The sequence below is a fragment of the Ostrinia furnacalis genome, unplaced genomic scaffold (assembly GCF_004193835.3).
Source record: "Ostrinia furnacalis isolate ACB-3 unplaced genomic scaffold, ASM419383v2 OfSCF0912, whole genome shotgun sequence".
In the NCBI taxonomy this organism is placed as follows: domain Eukaryota; kingdom Metazoa; phylum Arthropoda; class Insecta; order Lepidoptera; family Crambidae; genus Ostrinia; species Ostrinia furnacalis.
In genome coordinates, this window is record NW_021131151.1 from 484433 (window position 1) to 499486 (window position 15054).

At 34.5% G+C, this 15054-nt stretch overlaps 3 protein-coding genes across 3 annotated transcripts; 1 reads left to right on the forward strand and 2 right to left on the reverse strand.

The window, feature by feature from the left end:
• Positions 1 to 2870: 2870 nt before the first annotated feature.
• On the reverse strand, positions 2871 to 8128 carry in (inturned planar cell polarity protein). Its single transcript, XM_028301362.1, has 13 exons — positions 7888 to 8128; positions 7555 to 7727; positions 7317 to 7465; positions 6300 to 7226; positions 5938 to 6179; positions 5727 to 5817; positions 5326 to 5509; positions 4474 to 4726; positions 4148 to 4241; positions 3656 to 3741; positions 3317 to 3499; positions 3082 to 3231; positions 2871 to 3006 (listed from the first exon to the last, which is right to left on the reverse strand). Exons 1-13 carry the CDS (start codon positions 7986 to 7988, stop codon positions 2901 to 2903), a joined length of 2739 nt encoding a protein of 912 aa, XP_028157163.1. The 5' UTR covers positions 7989 to 8128; the 3' UTR covers positions 2871 to 2900.
• Positions 8129 to 9766: 1638 nt separating this feature from the next.
• LOC114350521 (uncharacterized) lies at positions 9767 to 13563 on the forward strand. Its single transcript, XM_028301360.1, has 10 exons — positions 9767 to 10156; positions 10243 to 10389; positions 10483 to 10569; positions 10909 to 11124; positions 11320 to 11472; positions 11568 to 11793; positions 12073 to 12374; positions 12461 to 12587; positions 12668 to 12760; positions 12943 to 13563. Exons 1-10 carry the CDS (start codon positions 9866 to 9868, stop codon positions 12996 to 12998), a joined length of 1698 nt encoding a protein of 565 aa, XP_028157161.1. The 5' UTR covers positions 9767 to 9865; the 3' UTR covers positions 12999 to 13563.
• On the reverse strand, positions 13537 to 14894 carry LOC114350522 (uncharacterized). The gene has a single exon (XM_028301361.1). It carries the CDS (start codon positions 14820 to 14822, stop codon positions 13914 to 13916), a length of 909 nt encoding a protein of 302 aa, XP_028157162.1. The 5' UTR covers positions 14823 to 14894; the 3' UTR covers positions 13537 to 13913.
• Positions 14895 to 15054: the final 160 nt, after the last annotated feature.

Here is a 15054-nt window from a genome sequence, read left to right on the forward strand (position 1 = left end):
CGCCTCACACTTAGTAGTATATTAGACGGCACTGGGCGTGTTGAAGGTCCAGGCTGAGTTCAAGGAGATCCATATTTTGGGAGCAAATTTCTAACAATATATCTTTGAAACTCCAGAGTTATTATTGACGGTGACATCAATCAACCATGTGAGAATACCATAAACCGTTTTTTTCCTTCTCATCAATAACTCTGCCATAATAGCGAGATCGCTTGAAGCATCTGTAGACACTTTAGAGATTCGAAGGTAAATTGCTAGAATTTTGCGTCTAGCAAATGGATCGCCTCGAACTCAGCCTGGACCTTCAACACGCACAATGCCCTCTAATATACCTCTAAAAGGCGGTATGTGTGCTGAGCATTTGATCCTCACCGGTCAGATTCGTAGAAATTGTGCAGTATGCAAAAAAAAAACCAAGTATTTTGCAGCATTTCATGGCTAAATTGTATACTAACTGTGTAATTATAAAAGTTCCTAAATTAACCAAATATCATTATTTTACATTATTTGCTATAATTTGATGAAATTATAAACTAATTATATAAAAAACGCGACTTTTATTTGAAATACTTTATACTAGGAAAACATACATTCTGGTCTCATATATGCCCATGCGGTCGTTTTCGACCAACAGAACTTTTGTAACAAATAACAAAGCATATATTTATATTTTCACAACACTTCTTACTTATTTACCTTAGAAATATATTCATTTCATTATTGCAATCGCAATAATCGTTCAAAACAGAAGACATAAAAGAATACTTACAGTTTTGTGAGACTGGGTGCACTAATTTCAACAACAAAAAAATCTATGAAGTTCAATGTCAAATTCGAAAAAAACTGCAGGCGAACGAACTTATCAACTGTTATATTTGACTAGGAAGTTCTTTCAAGATTATATTTATGGCATTAAAACAGAAAACAAAAGCACAGTTTTTTTTTAATCGGCATCGCAAGAGAACATGTACCGTTGGGTCGTTTTCGTGCCTCTGGGCATATATGGGTTAAGTAACTAATTTCATAATGCATCATTCTTTTAACTTATCACTTCATTCAGAACTAGAAAACGATTCTAAGAACTCCACTTGCATTTCTTGTTCTTCAATAGATGATCAAGATAACGAGGTATTGTAAATAAATTGCTCTTCCAGCATTTCAATGGCGAAGTTTCCTGATGTTAAAAACACTACATTTCTCTGAATGGGATTAAAATACAACGTATTCCTTTTGATATCTCATAACTCTAGGGTATTAATACGAACACATAATAGGATCGAATGGCATATTTAATATTTTTCAATTCATTATTATTTTTTTCATTTTAATTTTTGAAACAAATTAATTCGCCAAAAATAATAATAAATAGTTGGGTAATAAACTAAATGTATCAAAACATTTCAGTCCAACTTACTGTCAACTCGACGACGCGCTTTAAAATCAGAGATTGACTTTGAATTATGCCTTATTTTACAATTCACATTGAAAACAATATGACTTGCTTGAGCTTTTTCGACTTTTTCACAAAAATAACAAATAGTCAAGAAGAGATTACAAAATTTTTGCAGCGGCTGACAGATTTCATAATTTTCTTTGACAGGTGACAATTAAACCATAGACAATTGCCATATGAAAAACACACTTTTCCAATATTTTTGTTTGCCATGAGATTCTGGTAGACCAACTGGCGCTAGAGAAGCTTCAATAAATAAATTGTATAAATATAAATCAACATAAATTATTATACTAATTAAGTCCCTCTGTTATAATCTGGTTTTAAAGCAAAGCGACCAAAAATATTGTGTATTGGCTTTCGTAAATATACGAACCAAAATCGAGCAAGTTGATTCGTTTCACAACCATTGAGCAACAACCGGGTTGCGACTCGCAACAGCGATGCCCATCGCAATGGGATTCCACTCAGCATATGCCGTGGCCCACGGTGGGGAAGGCCACGACGCTGGTTTTCAGTGGGCCCCATGCCGAGTGGAAGTCACGGACACTAAACTAAACTGCATATCAACAAGGCCGTTTAAATCCTACTAATATTATAAATGCGAAATAGTCCAGTCATTATAGTAAGTTCACTTCGGAATTCGAGATACCCAGCTGTAAGTCTGTAAATACGTGTATATTGACACCCTAAAAGTTGTCTCAAAACCTACATATGGTAGGGTGTAAGCAACTATTAAATTTCAAGGTCAACGATCACAAAAATCGGTTTTTTGCGTTTTTTTTAGAAATATCTCATTTCCTGTGGATTTTTTGCTATTTGTATTTATTATCAATATTGTAGAATACTAAATTCTCTACAAATTTTGTTTAAAAACTTTTTTTATACGGTGAACCGTTTTCGAGATAGAGGGCGGAGAGCGCGCGGTCACTGCATCACTTCAGGTCTACTTAAGCGGTTTAGATTTTTCATACAAAAGGATTTTCCCNGATAAAGGCGGAGTCTTAAGGGTACAATAAATTCCAAACAGAAGCATTATTCAGGGTTACATAAAAAAATAAAATTAGAAAAAGTGAACCCGCAAAGAACAAAAATCCGTCCAGACAAGCTTAATTATTTAGCATTAATGTGTATTGAGGCAGACATACTTCGTCGGATAAATTTCGACGATGTAATCTCGGAGTTTGCTCTGATTAAGGCAAGGAAAATAATGTTTTAAGTTTTACATTTCACCTACTACACTTTCTATTTTGATGAACTTTCATTTTATACTTTATACCTTCCATTCCATTCCTTCCATTTCCATTTAAGCAATAGAGGGCCTACACAGGCTCTGTGCTTAAGGCCTCGGATACTCTTAATCCGCCACTGGTCATATCGTAACTGAAAATGCGTTTGTTCATATAAAATAGACTTATTATTTTATTTTGAGTACATATTAATAATATTATTCTAGATATGATAGTAAATACGCCACTTCAGTCAGATCCTGAGGAACAGATTCGTGATAGCACACATATAATTCTCTTGGCTCTGGTTCGCTGAAAACACGCCTGTAAAATACACAAAATTAATTAATAACGTCTTAAAAATACACACAGTTTATTAAAAAAATAAAATAATACTACCCAACAGCCCAAAACTGGAATGACTCATTTTTCTTGTTGATTCCACACTGGCTCAGAATACTGGGCGGTGTTTGGAATAACATTCCATATTCTTTTACAGCGATAAGAATTTTATTTAACGGATTAGCCGGCGCGTGATTCGTTTTAAACCTGTAATTAGATAAGTTCCAATTAAAACATAAATTACTGAATCAACTTCTTAAATAACTACACAATAATATTTTGATGTCATCACCTTATATTGTGTTGCAATAATTCATGTATTTTTGTGCAGGCTGCCCTGAAAGATTTGATGATGTGTGAATATAACACATTATTGGCTTGGACCTCAATATTTTTCACGGGAGCAATCAGAACACCCTTTGCTGACTCTAGCTGAATAAAGTGAAATAACACGTTCTCTTCGCCAGCTGTTATTCTGGAACAAATATTTTTGTATAAATGACAATAGATACGTTACGAGCGGTTTCTATTTAAAAGCTTTTAATCAATTACAGCCTTCTGATTTTATTATTAGTTCATTTCAGTGTTAGTACACTCAGTTGCTCAAAACTAAGGAATAATAATCACAAACCTGTGAGTAGTAACTTGATCAATTTCATTTAGCAAGGATTTTCTTATGTCAGACACATCAATGCTACTGCTTGCTCTGCTGCCTTCCTGAAAAAGGTAACTTAGATTGTCTTAAGCTGTCTTTTAAAATGTTTTTGACCTTGTTTATTACCCGCAGAATTTCCAAACTTATGTCACAGGGACCATATTATTCTAATATGAACTGATAACCAGTGGGACAGAATAGTTCTCGAGTTGCGACTACAGCACGGAAGAGTGAATAGGCAGACCCCCACTCAATCGGTGTACCGACAACCTTATGAGTGCAGAGGGCACCTGCAGCGCAAGACCGATCGTTGTGAAAATCTTTGCGGGAGAAATCCAACGGTGGAAGTCCTTTAGTTGAAACGATTATCTATTAAAATAGAAAAACACGGATCTCAGCGCAACATTTTATATACGAGTATGAGTTACTCATGGCTTGACGTTATGTGTTATTATCTGTTATTATCACCTGTCTATCCCAATCTGAGTCGGATCCAGACGAATCTCTACGATTCCTTTCGCGGTCCGCTCTTCTGCCTTGGACTCTGTCGTCACTGATTTCACTGAAAAAATATAATTATATTTGTTATTTTAAAATAAGCCGTTATTGATCTCATCAAGAGGAATTTATTGATCGCTCATGCGCTCTCGGCAAGAGAAAAGTCTGACTGAAAAAGAGTCACAAGTCCAAGAAGATAATATGACGCTTTATCACTATTTACTGTAAACAATATGCTTCAGTTGTGCCGGTATTTTAGGAAACGTGCACATAATAAAAATATATTTTAAAAATACCTATTGCTCTTCAAACTGTTAGAATCCTCTGAATAACTGATATCCAAATTGCTGGAGTGCCTATACTGCTTCTGCGGTGCACTGTACCACTGGTTATACAAGCTGTGATGGCTGCCGAAGTTGCTAGTAGAGTTATCGCTGGTACTCGTACCAATGTTTATTTGTTCAGACGAACTGTGACGCTTCTTCATTTCTGACTGGAACTTTGGAAGCTTTAGAGTCGAAGTTTTTAGTGTACCCTCAGATTTGTGAACTGAAAAGATAACATACTTATTATGAGCAGTTGTTATGCGTTTTTCCAAACATATTTATAGCAGCACAGATGTATGGCGTCATTTGTTTTCTTTACTCATTTCAAAACAACTAAAAATCTAATTTTATAGATGACTAGCGGCTTCGTATGCGTGGATCCTGTTTTACCCCCTTAGGGGTGGAATTTTGTAAAATTCGTTCTTAGTGAGCACCTACGTTCTTAAAGGAAGCCCCATGCAAAATTTGAGACTCCTAGCACTTGTAGTTTCTGAGATTTCATGATGAGTCAGTCAGTCAATCAGTGATAAGGTTTACTTAAACCATTGTTTGTCATCTGTCATCCGCTTTGCAATGGAGGGAAGTTGAACCTTAATTTCGAACTCCTATGTTTTTCTGATTAATTTCGTTGCGGTTCCAATGATAGTTTAACTTTCCCCCGGGACAAACATGACCTTCATTGGTTGGGTTTTTGTGGTGGTCAAGCTGTAGATCCTGGCTACACAGGAGTTGCGGTGGTGGGAACGAGAGGTGGGAATAGACCCGTGCCTAAAAAGTATTGGTAAACAATGTCATAATTAATACCCATTTGTTGAAACTTACTGCTGTTATCTCGTATTTTCCTGCCAACTTTCGTCAGGTACTCTGGAGATGTCTCCAGCTGAGGCATCGTGTTTGATGAGAACCACGACACTAAGTACTTGTTCAAGCCCACATCGTACAGCAGGTCTAAGCAGCTCTCGCATTCTTCCACGTAGAAAGGCGACGGTGGCGTTATTCCAGTAGCCTGCAATTTGAGATAGGAATACTGAATGTGGTGTGGATGACACAGGAATGATACCCCATTAACAAAGGAACTATTGTGGACCAGAGAATGAAGCGGAAATCTATCTGCTACGATCTATTGTGTTGTATAGGTGGGATGAATGGGTTTGTTATTTCTTCCGAATCTTGGTGTTCGCGCTAAAAACTGATAAAACAAGTTTACGTTAGCTGATACTTACATCTTCTGTGCATCCACCTGCTTCCATCAAAGTGGCTAAGAGGAAATGACCCCTGCCCACTAAAAGCAGAAACCACCGCCCGTCAGGTATTCTGAAAAGGGATATGTTATATCTAATGTTTAAAATATGTGGGTTCCTATTTGTAACAAAAATGCTTAAGCAAGTAATCAACTGCTTAACTGTGAATGTAACTTGTATGTATGTTATTTACCTGAATTCATTCCCATCATTTTTATTTTGTTTTCTATGTTCACTGATAAATACTTCTTTCCATAGCACCAGTTTCTCCAATTCCTTTTCCACACTCAGTCTGAGTATTCCAGTCAGTTTTAAATAGGCATTAATTTCTTTTAAGTCATCATCTTGCAAATGTGAACTTAATAAGTGGCCTGAGTAATATAAACAGGACCCAATCACAGTATACAGTCTTTGAAAATTCTCCACATCATCTGTCTGCAATAAAAGAATAATTAATTAATTTTATAAAAAAATAAATCAATAAGATTTATTCCTTATTCTGATCCCAGAATTTTCTGGATTCTATTTTATTTAGAAAAGGCCTATGTTACATACCCATTCTCGATAATCAGCAGCCTCCAATTCTGTGATTGCATCATCAATTTGTACTTTAACTTCCAAGGGCAAAGTCACAGCATGAGCAGCTAGCAAATCCTCAACATTTGTGACACTCAAAGCAGTTTTATTTTCAGAATTATTCCTCATACCAACAAGTGATGTTACAAAAATCAGAGAAAATAAACTGTCCAATTTATCAACATTATTAGGCTTGGTAAAACAACTTTTTAAAGACCCATACAAAAGATCTAAAATCCTGACAATATTTTTACAAATTCTTGTTGTAGCAAATAGGTCTACTTCTTTATTAGGAAATGCAATCAGCAATAAGTCACTATAGTATGATGTGTATGAAACATTTATGAGTGTGCCATTGTGCAGAACTGTTGAAGTGATTGGCTCACTAGTGCCTAATGATTTAGGAGCCAAATGGTTGAGTGTGATATATGCACCTCTAGTATTATACAAAAAGTTCTGATTAAATGGTCTAGGATAGCAATACAGTACCCCTTTATCATCATTACTGTTGTATTCAACATCATTGCAACAGATGTATAATATTGAACACATTGAGTCCTTTAAATACTGAGTGAGAGAATTATCTGGTATATTTTTCATAGTAAGCAATTTGTCTATTCCAATATGAAAATCTCCAGATGGAATTTGGAATGTTAATTTTGGGCTGCAATGATCTTCAGCTACTCTTTGTAAGATGTTGTTGATATTATAAGAGTTTACATCTATTCCATTTATTTTTTGTAAATGGTATCCTTTTTTTACTCTTGGTAAATAAATGGCTCTAGATTCTACCAAGAAATCTGCAACTATCAATGTTTTGCCATCAGGATGAGTTTCTAAGCTCAATCCAAATAATTTTTCAATTTGGCAGTTTTTTTCACTTGTAAAGATCATATTTTTGCTGACCTGAAAATTGATGTTGTTGAAATTAAAGTATTGGAACATTAGAAAAGTTTCACTTAGAAAGTCAGAAGTGACCACTTATATTTTACTTACCTGTATAACAATGAACTTGTTATTATCTTCTGCAAGGATGTTTTTATATTGTGCCTGTGCAGCGGATGTACCACCAGCATCTTTCTTTTGTCCATTATTACTTTCTAAATTCTTTGCTCTCTTCACTTTTAATGCCTTGAATATTCTTCCTGAAAAAGTTAAAAGTTTTTGAGTACTTACTAATATACCTAATTAAATTTACAACCATATTAATGAAATATAGCTTTAACTGTATTACCTTTTGTGGAACGTCTGGTGGATGACCGCTTGAAATTATTCCTCAACTTAAAAGTTTCACAGTTCTCTAAAAGTGGAGATTTTGCATCATTCCCTGCTTCATCATTAGGCTTAATTTTTATATAAAATAGTTCACCATCTTCTCCTACATCGGAATCCCATTCAGGTACAGAACTATAAATATTTTAAGTTAAGATTAGAACCTAAATGTAAACTGTACATGTACACAGAGATGTGATTAAATATATCAAAGGGTGTGGATTTATAAGCGTAACATTGTTACATTGTTTAACGGATCATACTCTGATTTACGCTGAATTTAAACAAAAGTTACCTTTCAGAATCCGAGTATTTCGAGTCGTCCGAAGAGTTAGTCCAATCGTTATCTGAATCACATGGACTTTCGTAACTTATTTTGCTTTTATATTTATTCATGCTTATTTAAAATCATTCCAGTAAAGTAACTAGTTTATAATAAACATACAAATTACTGGAAATACTATAAAAAATAGCAAGAAACTTTGCAACAAGTTTCACGCGAAATGTAAACAAAAAAAGCGTCGCAATTTGACAGCGGAACTGACCATAGAGAAAAGTAATACATAGGAACTGACATTGACAATCATTGACAGCAAATTAACCACAGATTATCATACATGCAAATACCGTTATAGCCCATTACCCAATGCCCAATCACGATGAAACTTCCCCTTTTGGTTCCCTTCCTCCTCTGTTATCGAGGTGACTCGTTGACCATAACCATAACTTTTGGAAGTGGAAATCACTGAGGAATACCATGTCATTGTGTATAGATGACCCACGCTGAACTGTCCCGCCAAACTCAATGACAGGGGGGCGCTACCATCGTTCAACTATGGTTTCCAACATGGCAAAAATCGGAACTAGCGATCCGGTATTGACGGTGGCGCCCCACTGTCAATGTCATGCATAGGACAGTTCAGTATTTTGGAACTATATAATCTTTAGGTATTTAAAACCTTAATTAAGTACTAACCTAGTGACAAAGCGCGATCACAATGCCAGTAAATCACATGCAGAGGTTTGCACCGGAGCGAGATTTTAACAACCGATTGAATTCACCGGTGATTGGGCAATCTCCGGTAAAAACCGGAGATCACCGGAGAATAAAGAAATTTTGTTTCTATTTTTTAATTATACATTCAAAATTATGAAATAAGAATAAGCGATTGATATACTTTATATTATAATCATTTATTAAGAAAAAAAAACGTTTTATATTGTTAGCAAATGCTGATTTTGATTTAAGAAACACAACATGTCAACAGCATCATAGCGTAACATGTTTCTTCTATCGTTTAGTATCTATTTATTTTTATTTTACTTATTTTATTTTATTATTTATTTATTAAATTTATTTTATTTACCTATTTTTTATTCTATTTAGATTTATTTGAAGAATATGCGCAAAGGATGAATTTTCTGACGAAGAACCAGAAGGTGATTGTGCTAGAAATATACCAAAAAAGCAACCCATAGTAATGAGCAATGAAAAAGGAATGCAAACAGAAAATTACAAAAATAATCACGAACATTGCAACAAATTATTTGGCCAGTTACTTGCTAGTGAAATGAATCACATAAACGGACAAGACCGTTTTGAATTAATGACTGAAAAAATAATATAATTAGAAAGAAACAAGGTTGTAAATAAGTGGCATGTTAAATAATTGTATAAAACAAAATATTGTTGAATGTGTCTTTTATTTGTGTTACTTTATTATATAAAAAAATAGATGCGACGATCACCGGAGATCAATCGGTTAAATACCGATTATTTCAATCGATTACTTTTACCGGTAAATCACCGGTTATTCTCCGGTACTCACTGCTCCGGTGCAAACCTCTAATCACATGGCATTATCTACCAGTCAACATATTTTTGAGCAATAAATGTAATAATTAGGTAATTATAGTTGGACGGAATTGAGAATGGTCTCAAAATTACCATTTTTATTGATTTTTATTTTCGTAAACCAGAAAAACGAAAAACGTAGACAAAAGCTTCAGTTAGAAGTTGCTCCAGAAACTTTGTCAGAATTTTATCTTTTATCTGACTGACAGACTGACAGATCTCTATTTGGCACAAAATTCAAAAATGGCAAAATTGAAAAATGTTATTTAAAATATTAATATAACTTTAAAAATGACTAAAGTAAATTAATAACTCCACCTCAACGATGTAAAAACTTGTTTCAATGTTATGCCTGCTTTTTAAATTTTTCTGCAAATTCAACGCTGAAACCACAGTTCAGCCCAAGTAGTATTTCATTATGTTAATGGACCTTGAAGCTTACGAGACAGATGATGAGTCTACGTATTCATTCACAAATGTTCAAAATGAGAGGAGTTCAGGCGAGCAAGCTAAAGTTAAGGAAAGTGATTTAGGTGACTACCTGGACCCAGACCTTACCCTTGCGTGCCAGACGAAGAAGGCTGATCCTTTCTGTGTGCGCTCGCGTCCAGCGTCGTCGAAGAAAGTGGACAACGAGCAGAAAGCCATAGATGCTATTAACTGCTCTCAATGTAAAGATTCTGCGGAACAGCTATATCATGTCAACTATGTATGTTATTTTAGAAAACCATTCCTTAATTTACACGTTTTAAGTGTAATTTTCCGCACAGGCAATTAATCCATCATTTGTTCTAGGATACTATATTAAAACTCAAAGAAAGCACAAGGAAGCTGCTTTGTGTTCTAGAAGAGATACAATCCAAAACACACGCTAAGAATTTCAATCCCAACGATGCCTTCAACTTGAGTAAACTTTTGAAACCTATCCCCCAATCAAATGAGGTTTGTGATTCAATTTTGTACTTACGTATGCCGAAAGTTCTGTCGAACAGTTAGAACTTAAGGTTCCTAAAAGCCCTCATAAATTAATTACAGTTGCCGTCCGTCACTGATGTAATCGGAGCTAACGCAATAAAAAAACTTGAAGCACAAGCCAAAACTTTGGATTCAATTTACATACAGGTATAACTTTATCACGATATTAGGTGTCCTAAAATAGATGAAGCCAAGACGAATAGACGCATCGAACAAGCCTATTTCTTAGGCCCTAATTGGACATACTTAATCAGCCTTGTTACATGCGTCTAATGGTGCGTTCACACTGGGCGAACGAGCTCGCGCGGCAAACTTGACATCCTGCTCACCCTGCTCTTAAATAGAGCAGGATGTCAAGTTTGCCGCGCGAGCCCGTTCGCCCAATGTGGACGCACCCTTAAGCCAATGTAGGTACTTCCGTGTCCGGTGTGCAGTGTGTGTGTCGCGCTAATTTTGGCACATCCTGTATATTGATGAATTTTCCAGGAAGAAGAAGACGACTGTTCAATATACAAAAGGCTGACTAGAAAGTGTCACTGTATGAACCAACACGAGTACAATGACTTCATCATACACTTCAACGAAGACACGAAATACCGCACCAGTATGGCGGGAGAAATCATCAAGAACTTGCGAATACTCAAAAAGTTTCTGTACATGAATGGAGGATACACTAAAAATGCGCTTTTATTTTTAAATGAAGTAAGTGCATTCAGTTTTAAAACGAATGCTTCGTTTTCTGTGCCAGCGTGCTATCGTGCGTTGCGCGGAATAGCTTTGAACGTAGTTGATCCCGGATTCGATTTCTGGTTTGGTCAAAATCGGATTTAGGCTTTATTGTTTGGTAACTGGATGTTTGTTTAGATGACTACCTATTTATGGGTTCGTTTTCTACAGGGTCTTTCAGATTGCTCGCACACTGAAAAAGTTGAAATAACCCAAGGCTGCGCCCATGCTGATTTATGCAACGTATTCGATGAGCATTCCATAGTTGTAAATTACATTTCGTGGCCATGTAAAAACGACTATTATGGAGATGCTGTAACTCAGGTAAGAAAAAAATTAATGAAGTCGGTATAAATAAATAGTACGAGAAAACTTTTCTAGTTCTAGTTTTGGAATAAAACTCTACACGAATATTTCAGGCATTAACAGCTGGATTTCTTTACAAGCTTGTGCAACTTGAAGAAGGAAGAAGATACTTAAATTTCAGTTCAAAGGTTTCTAACGATATTAAGAAAGTCATCAGAAAAAAGTCTGCGTTTATAGAATTCGAGACGGTAGAATCTCTAAATGCCACCCTAAACTTGTTGAATCCACCGTTGAGTCAGAATATAAATGTAACCTACTACTGCAAGCCAATCGATGAAGGTAAACAAAAGAAGTTTATTACCAGGACCCAAAGCGAGGGCCGCACTTGGCCTCAAAGTCAAACTACACTTTTCTTAGGCCACGATCAAAGCAGATTTGATATTAGAAATAAGTCTTGCCAAGCAGACTTTATTGACGAAATTTGAACACCGTACGAAACATTAGAAAATTGTTATGTATTTCGGAGTGCTTGTAACATAGTTTAGGTAAAGAAATCATATGAATAAGGTAATCACTTTCAGCGAATGTTACAACTTTTACGGAGATCCTTATTTTTAGGTGTTGGAAAGAAAACAGTGCACACTTTAGTACAATATCGGCAGTTCATGACATTAGACGAAGTTTTTACTCATTTGGAACTTTTGCACAATATGAGCAACCGAGAATCGGGGAAGTTCGAACTGATGTCGTTTTTACCAACTTTACTGCTTTTGTTCAAGCGTCTGCTCGTGGAGTTCGATAACAGTGAAATGAACATATTAGTGACGAATATACTGAATAACGTTGTATCCAAAAATGTAGTCAAAGAAAAGGATTCGGATTCGCCTAAAACTCTTATAATCGCTGACACAGCAACTGAGGTAATAAACATATAGCTACCATTTAAATAATTCTTCTCCACGATTATAAATATTTTTTAGAAATCTATTAAATATTTTACTTTCAGCCTATTCAAATGAAGACTCAGACATCCCAAATTCCGATAAAGAAAGGTAATACAAGAAAAACTAACAAATCGAAATTATGTTTGGGTATAACTCCTCATAAATTCCGAAACACTTCAAAACGCAAAGGTAAGCCATTAAAGGATAAAATACTTTTTACATAAAAACAAGATAAGTAATATTGTGTACTTAATACTTATTTTCTTTAGTTTCAGAGCATCAATCTGCCCATCCTGAACCTCCATCAGCTTCTAATTTTGATGCTTCAGGATTACTCAGTAGATCCAGAAAGTTCAGTAGAGGTAATTATTAAACTTCTTTCAAATAAACTGTTCAAAGTAACATTTAGAACCAATAAGCATTTCATACATCATAAAAAACGTTTTTTATAATTTCCAGAATTTGTTGGAATAATTCCCAATAATTTGATCATTTAACTGGTTCTGGAAACATCATTAATATCGATTTTTATTCTATTTTTCAGATGTAAGAAGTTCTGTAATAGTGGTCCCCATTGAAGAAAAATTCGAATTATTATAGAACAAATTATACATATATTTACTCAAAGTAAAAAGAAAAGCATATCACAAACAAACAAATTGCTAAAGTAACAAGTATAAAAACTAAAGTCTAATAAAATCATAATATAAAAGTCAGTCACACATAATCTAAGGGTACTGTGTAAACCCAGGGTTTCTGGCATAATCAATAAATTATACCAGATTGTGATAAATCATACCAGGGTGTACATAGTTCCAGTTTTCAAAATTTGGTATTAAATTTCACAAGCACTTTAAATGACTATTAGACAACACCCAACAAAAAATAAATAAATAATAATGATAACATCTAATAAGGACAATATTAACAGTCAAAATACATCCAAATAATCTATTGAGTGTCACTATCACAATGCTGTAATTTTAAGTATAAAATTTAAATAAATTACCAATAACAATAATATATTACTTTACTGTATACACAAATAGTTTTATTTATGAGGAATATTATTATTTTACAAAATTATTACAAAAATGTTTTATTTTAGGAAAGAGAAAGTGATGTATCATAATATAGCTTTCTTCTGCTTAGCTTTGAATATTTGGTTAGTACAAAAACTGAAGGAATGTTAAATGGGAATTTGTAACTTTGTTACCAGCTATGAGAAAAATTATACACATTTTTGTACAATTTTTTAACCAAGCACCAATCTATTGAAATTCATTATTGCCCAATACCTATATGATATTTTATCCATAAATTATATTTAATGCATTGTATTGTAATATAACTATGATAACCTTCATGATGCAAGCTGAAATATGAAGTTACAATTGATACCTACATTAAATGCTAGTGGAACCTTTTAAATGCAATACAAATCATTTTATGAATGATTAATATAAAAATAAAAATGTATTCTTAACATCAAGTACTTAGTACAAATATTCAAAATCAATCAAACTGTCCATCGTCATTGAAGTGGCTACTGCGATGTTGATAGCGCTGGTTATAAGCAATGCTGCGTTTATTCGGTGGAACTGGGTTGCTTGGCTTGAAGAACATAGCCAACAGTATGTAAAATCCTCCAACTATTTTACTGAAGAAGTCTAACAAACCCAGAAACATGGGTGTAGAATTTTTTATCAGTATTGACATTTCTCTTATCAATGCCAAAATAAAGTTTCCTAGGAAGTTCACAAATGCAGTACTTCCAGTAAATATTGCTATTATAAAAGCAAACAAAAAGGTCACAAATTCTTTAACATTACTGATGGATAAAGCACTCTTTAATGTTACAACTATATCATTGTAAGTCTCACTCAATGTTTCAACACTGCTATCTGGTTTTGTGTCATTCGCTTCTTTGATTTTCTTTATGCTTGATCTAGTCAGTAATGGTTCAATCTCCAAAAATGATTCTGAAATATACCTGATGCATTTTAGGCTTACCATAATTTCCACATCTCTGAATTTAATACTTTTGATTTGAAACCAAAAAGGTCCGAATGGTTGGTTTTCTATCTCCGTACAAAGACACAAACCGGACGTGTTGATCTCCAGTGTTTCAGACTCCGCGATGCCTATCCAAGTATTAGGGTATGCAGACCTTAAGGAGTACTGGGCTTCTACTAAATCTCTCTTCAACTCGACTTCGGCGGCACTCACTAATATAATATCACGGTATCCAATCTTCTGGTCAATTAAACGCCTTTCAATGTAACGGCCTAAGAAAATGCGAGCCTTCAATAACTCTTTGACGAAATGTTTAGCCTTTGCTGTTTCCATGTCGTCTTGGCTATCAATATGGGATGACGCCACTGAAGATGAGTTGAATGATGAGGTTTGCTGTAAACGGCTCATTTTTATTATAAAAATACTTTTGAGGAAATAACAAACAACAAAACAAACAGATGACACATAAAAGAATCTTACTATTTTAACGTTCCGTGAGAAACGACCAAGACGACATAATTTTATTTGACAAAGAAATTTTATTATGATTAAATTACATTTCTTTGACAATTTTTCATGTTTTTCTAACACGAGAAACAATTTTCTACGAAAAAGCTTTCATTTTGATACATTTCAACAT

Bases quoted from the DNA above. Each gene is read 5' to 3' on its own strand.
- in (XM_028301362.1), bottom strand. From the start codon at position 7,988: ATGAATAAATATAAAAGCAAAATAAGTTACGAAAGTCCATGTGATTCA. The intron at 5,510-5,726 runs GTAAGTATCAGC...CTCAAATTGCAG, and splicing joins CAGGTGGATGCACAGAAGAT to GCTACTGGAATAACGCCACC. The intron at 3,500-3,655 runs GTTTGTGATTAT...TATTTGTTCCAG, and splicing joins GATCAAGTTACTACTCACAG to AATAACAGCTGGCGAAGAGA.
- LOC114350521 (XM_028301360.1), top strand. From the start codon at position 9,866: ATGTTAATGGACCTTGAAGCTTACGAGACAGATGATGAGTCTACGTAT. The intron at 10,570-10,908 runs GTATAACTTTAT...TGAATTTTCCAG, and splicing joins TGGATTCAATTTACATACAG to GAAGAAGAAGACGACTGTTC. The intron at 11,794-12,072 runs GTAAACAAAAGA...CCTTATTTTTAG, and splicing joins CTGCAAGCCAATCGATGAAG to GTGTTGGAAAGAAAACAGTG.
- LOC114350522 (XM_028301361.1), bottom strand. From the start codon at position 14,822: ATGAGCCGTTTACAGCAAACCTCATCATTCAACTCATCTTCAGTGGCG.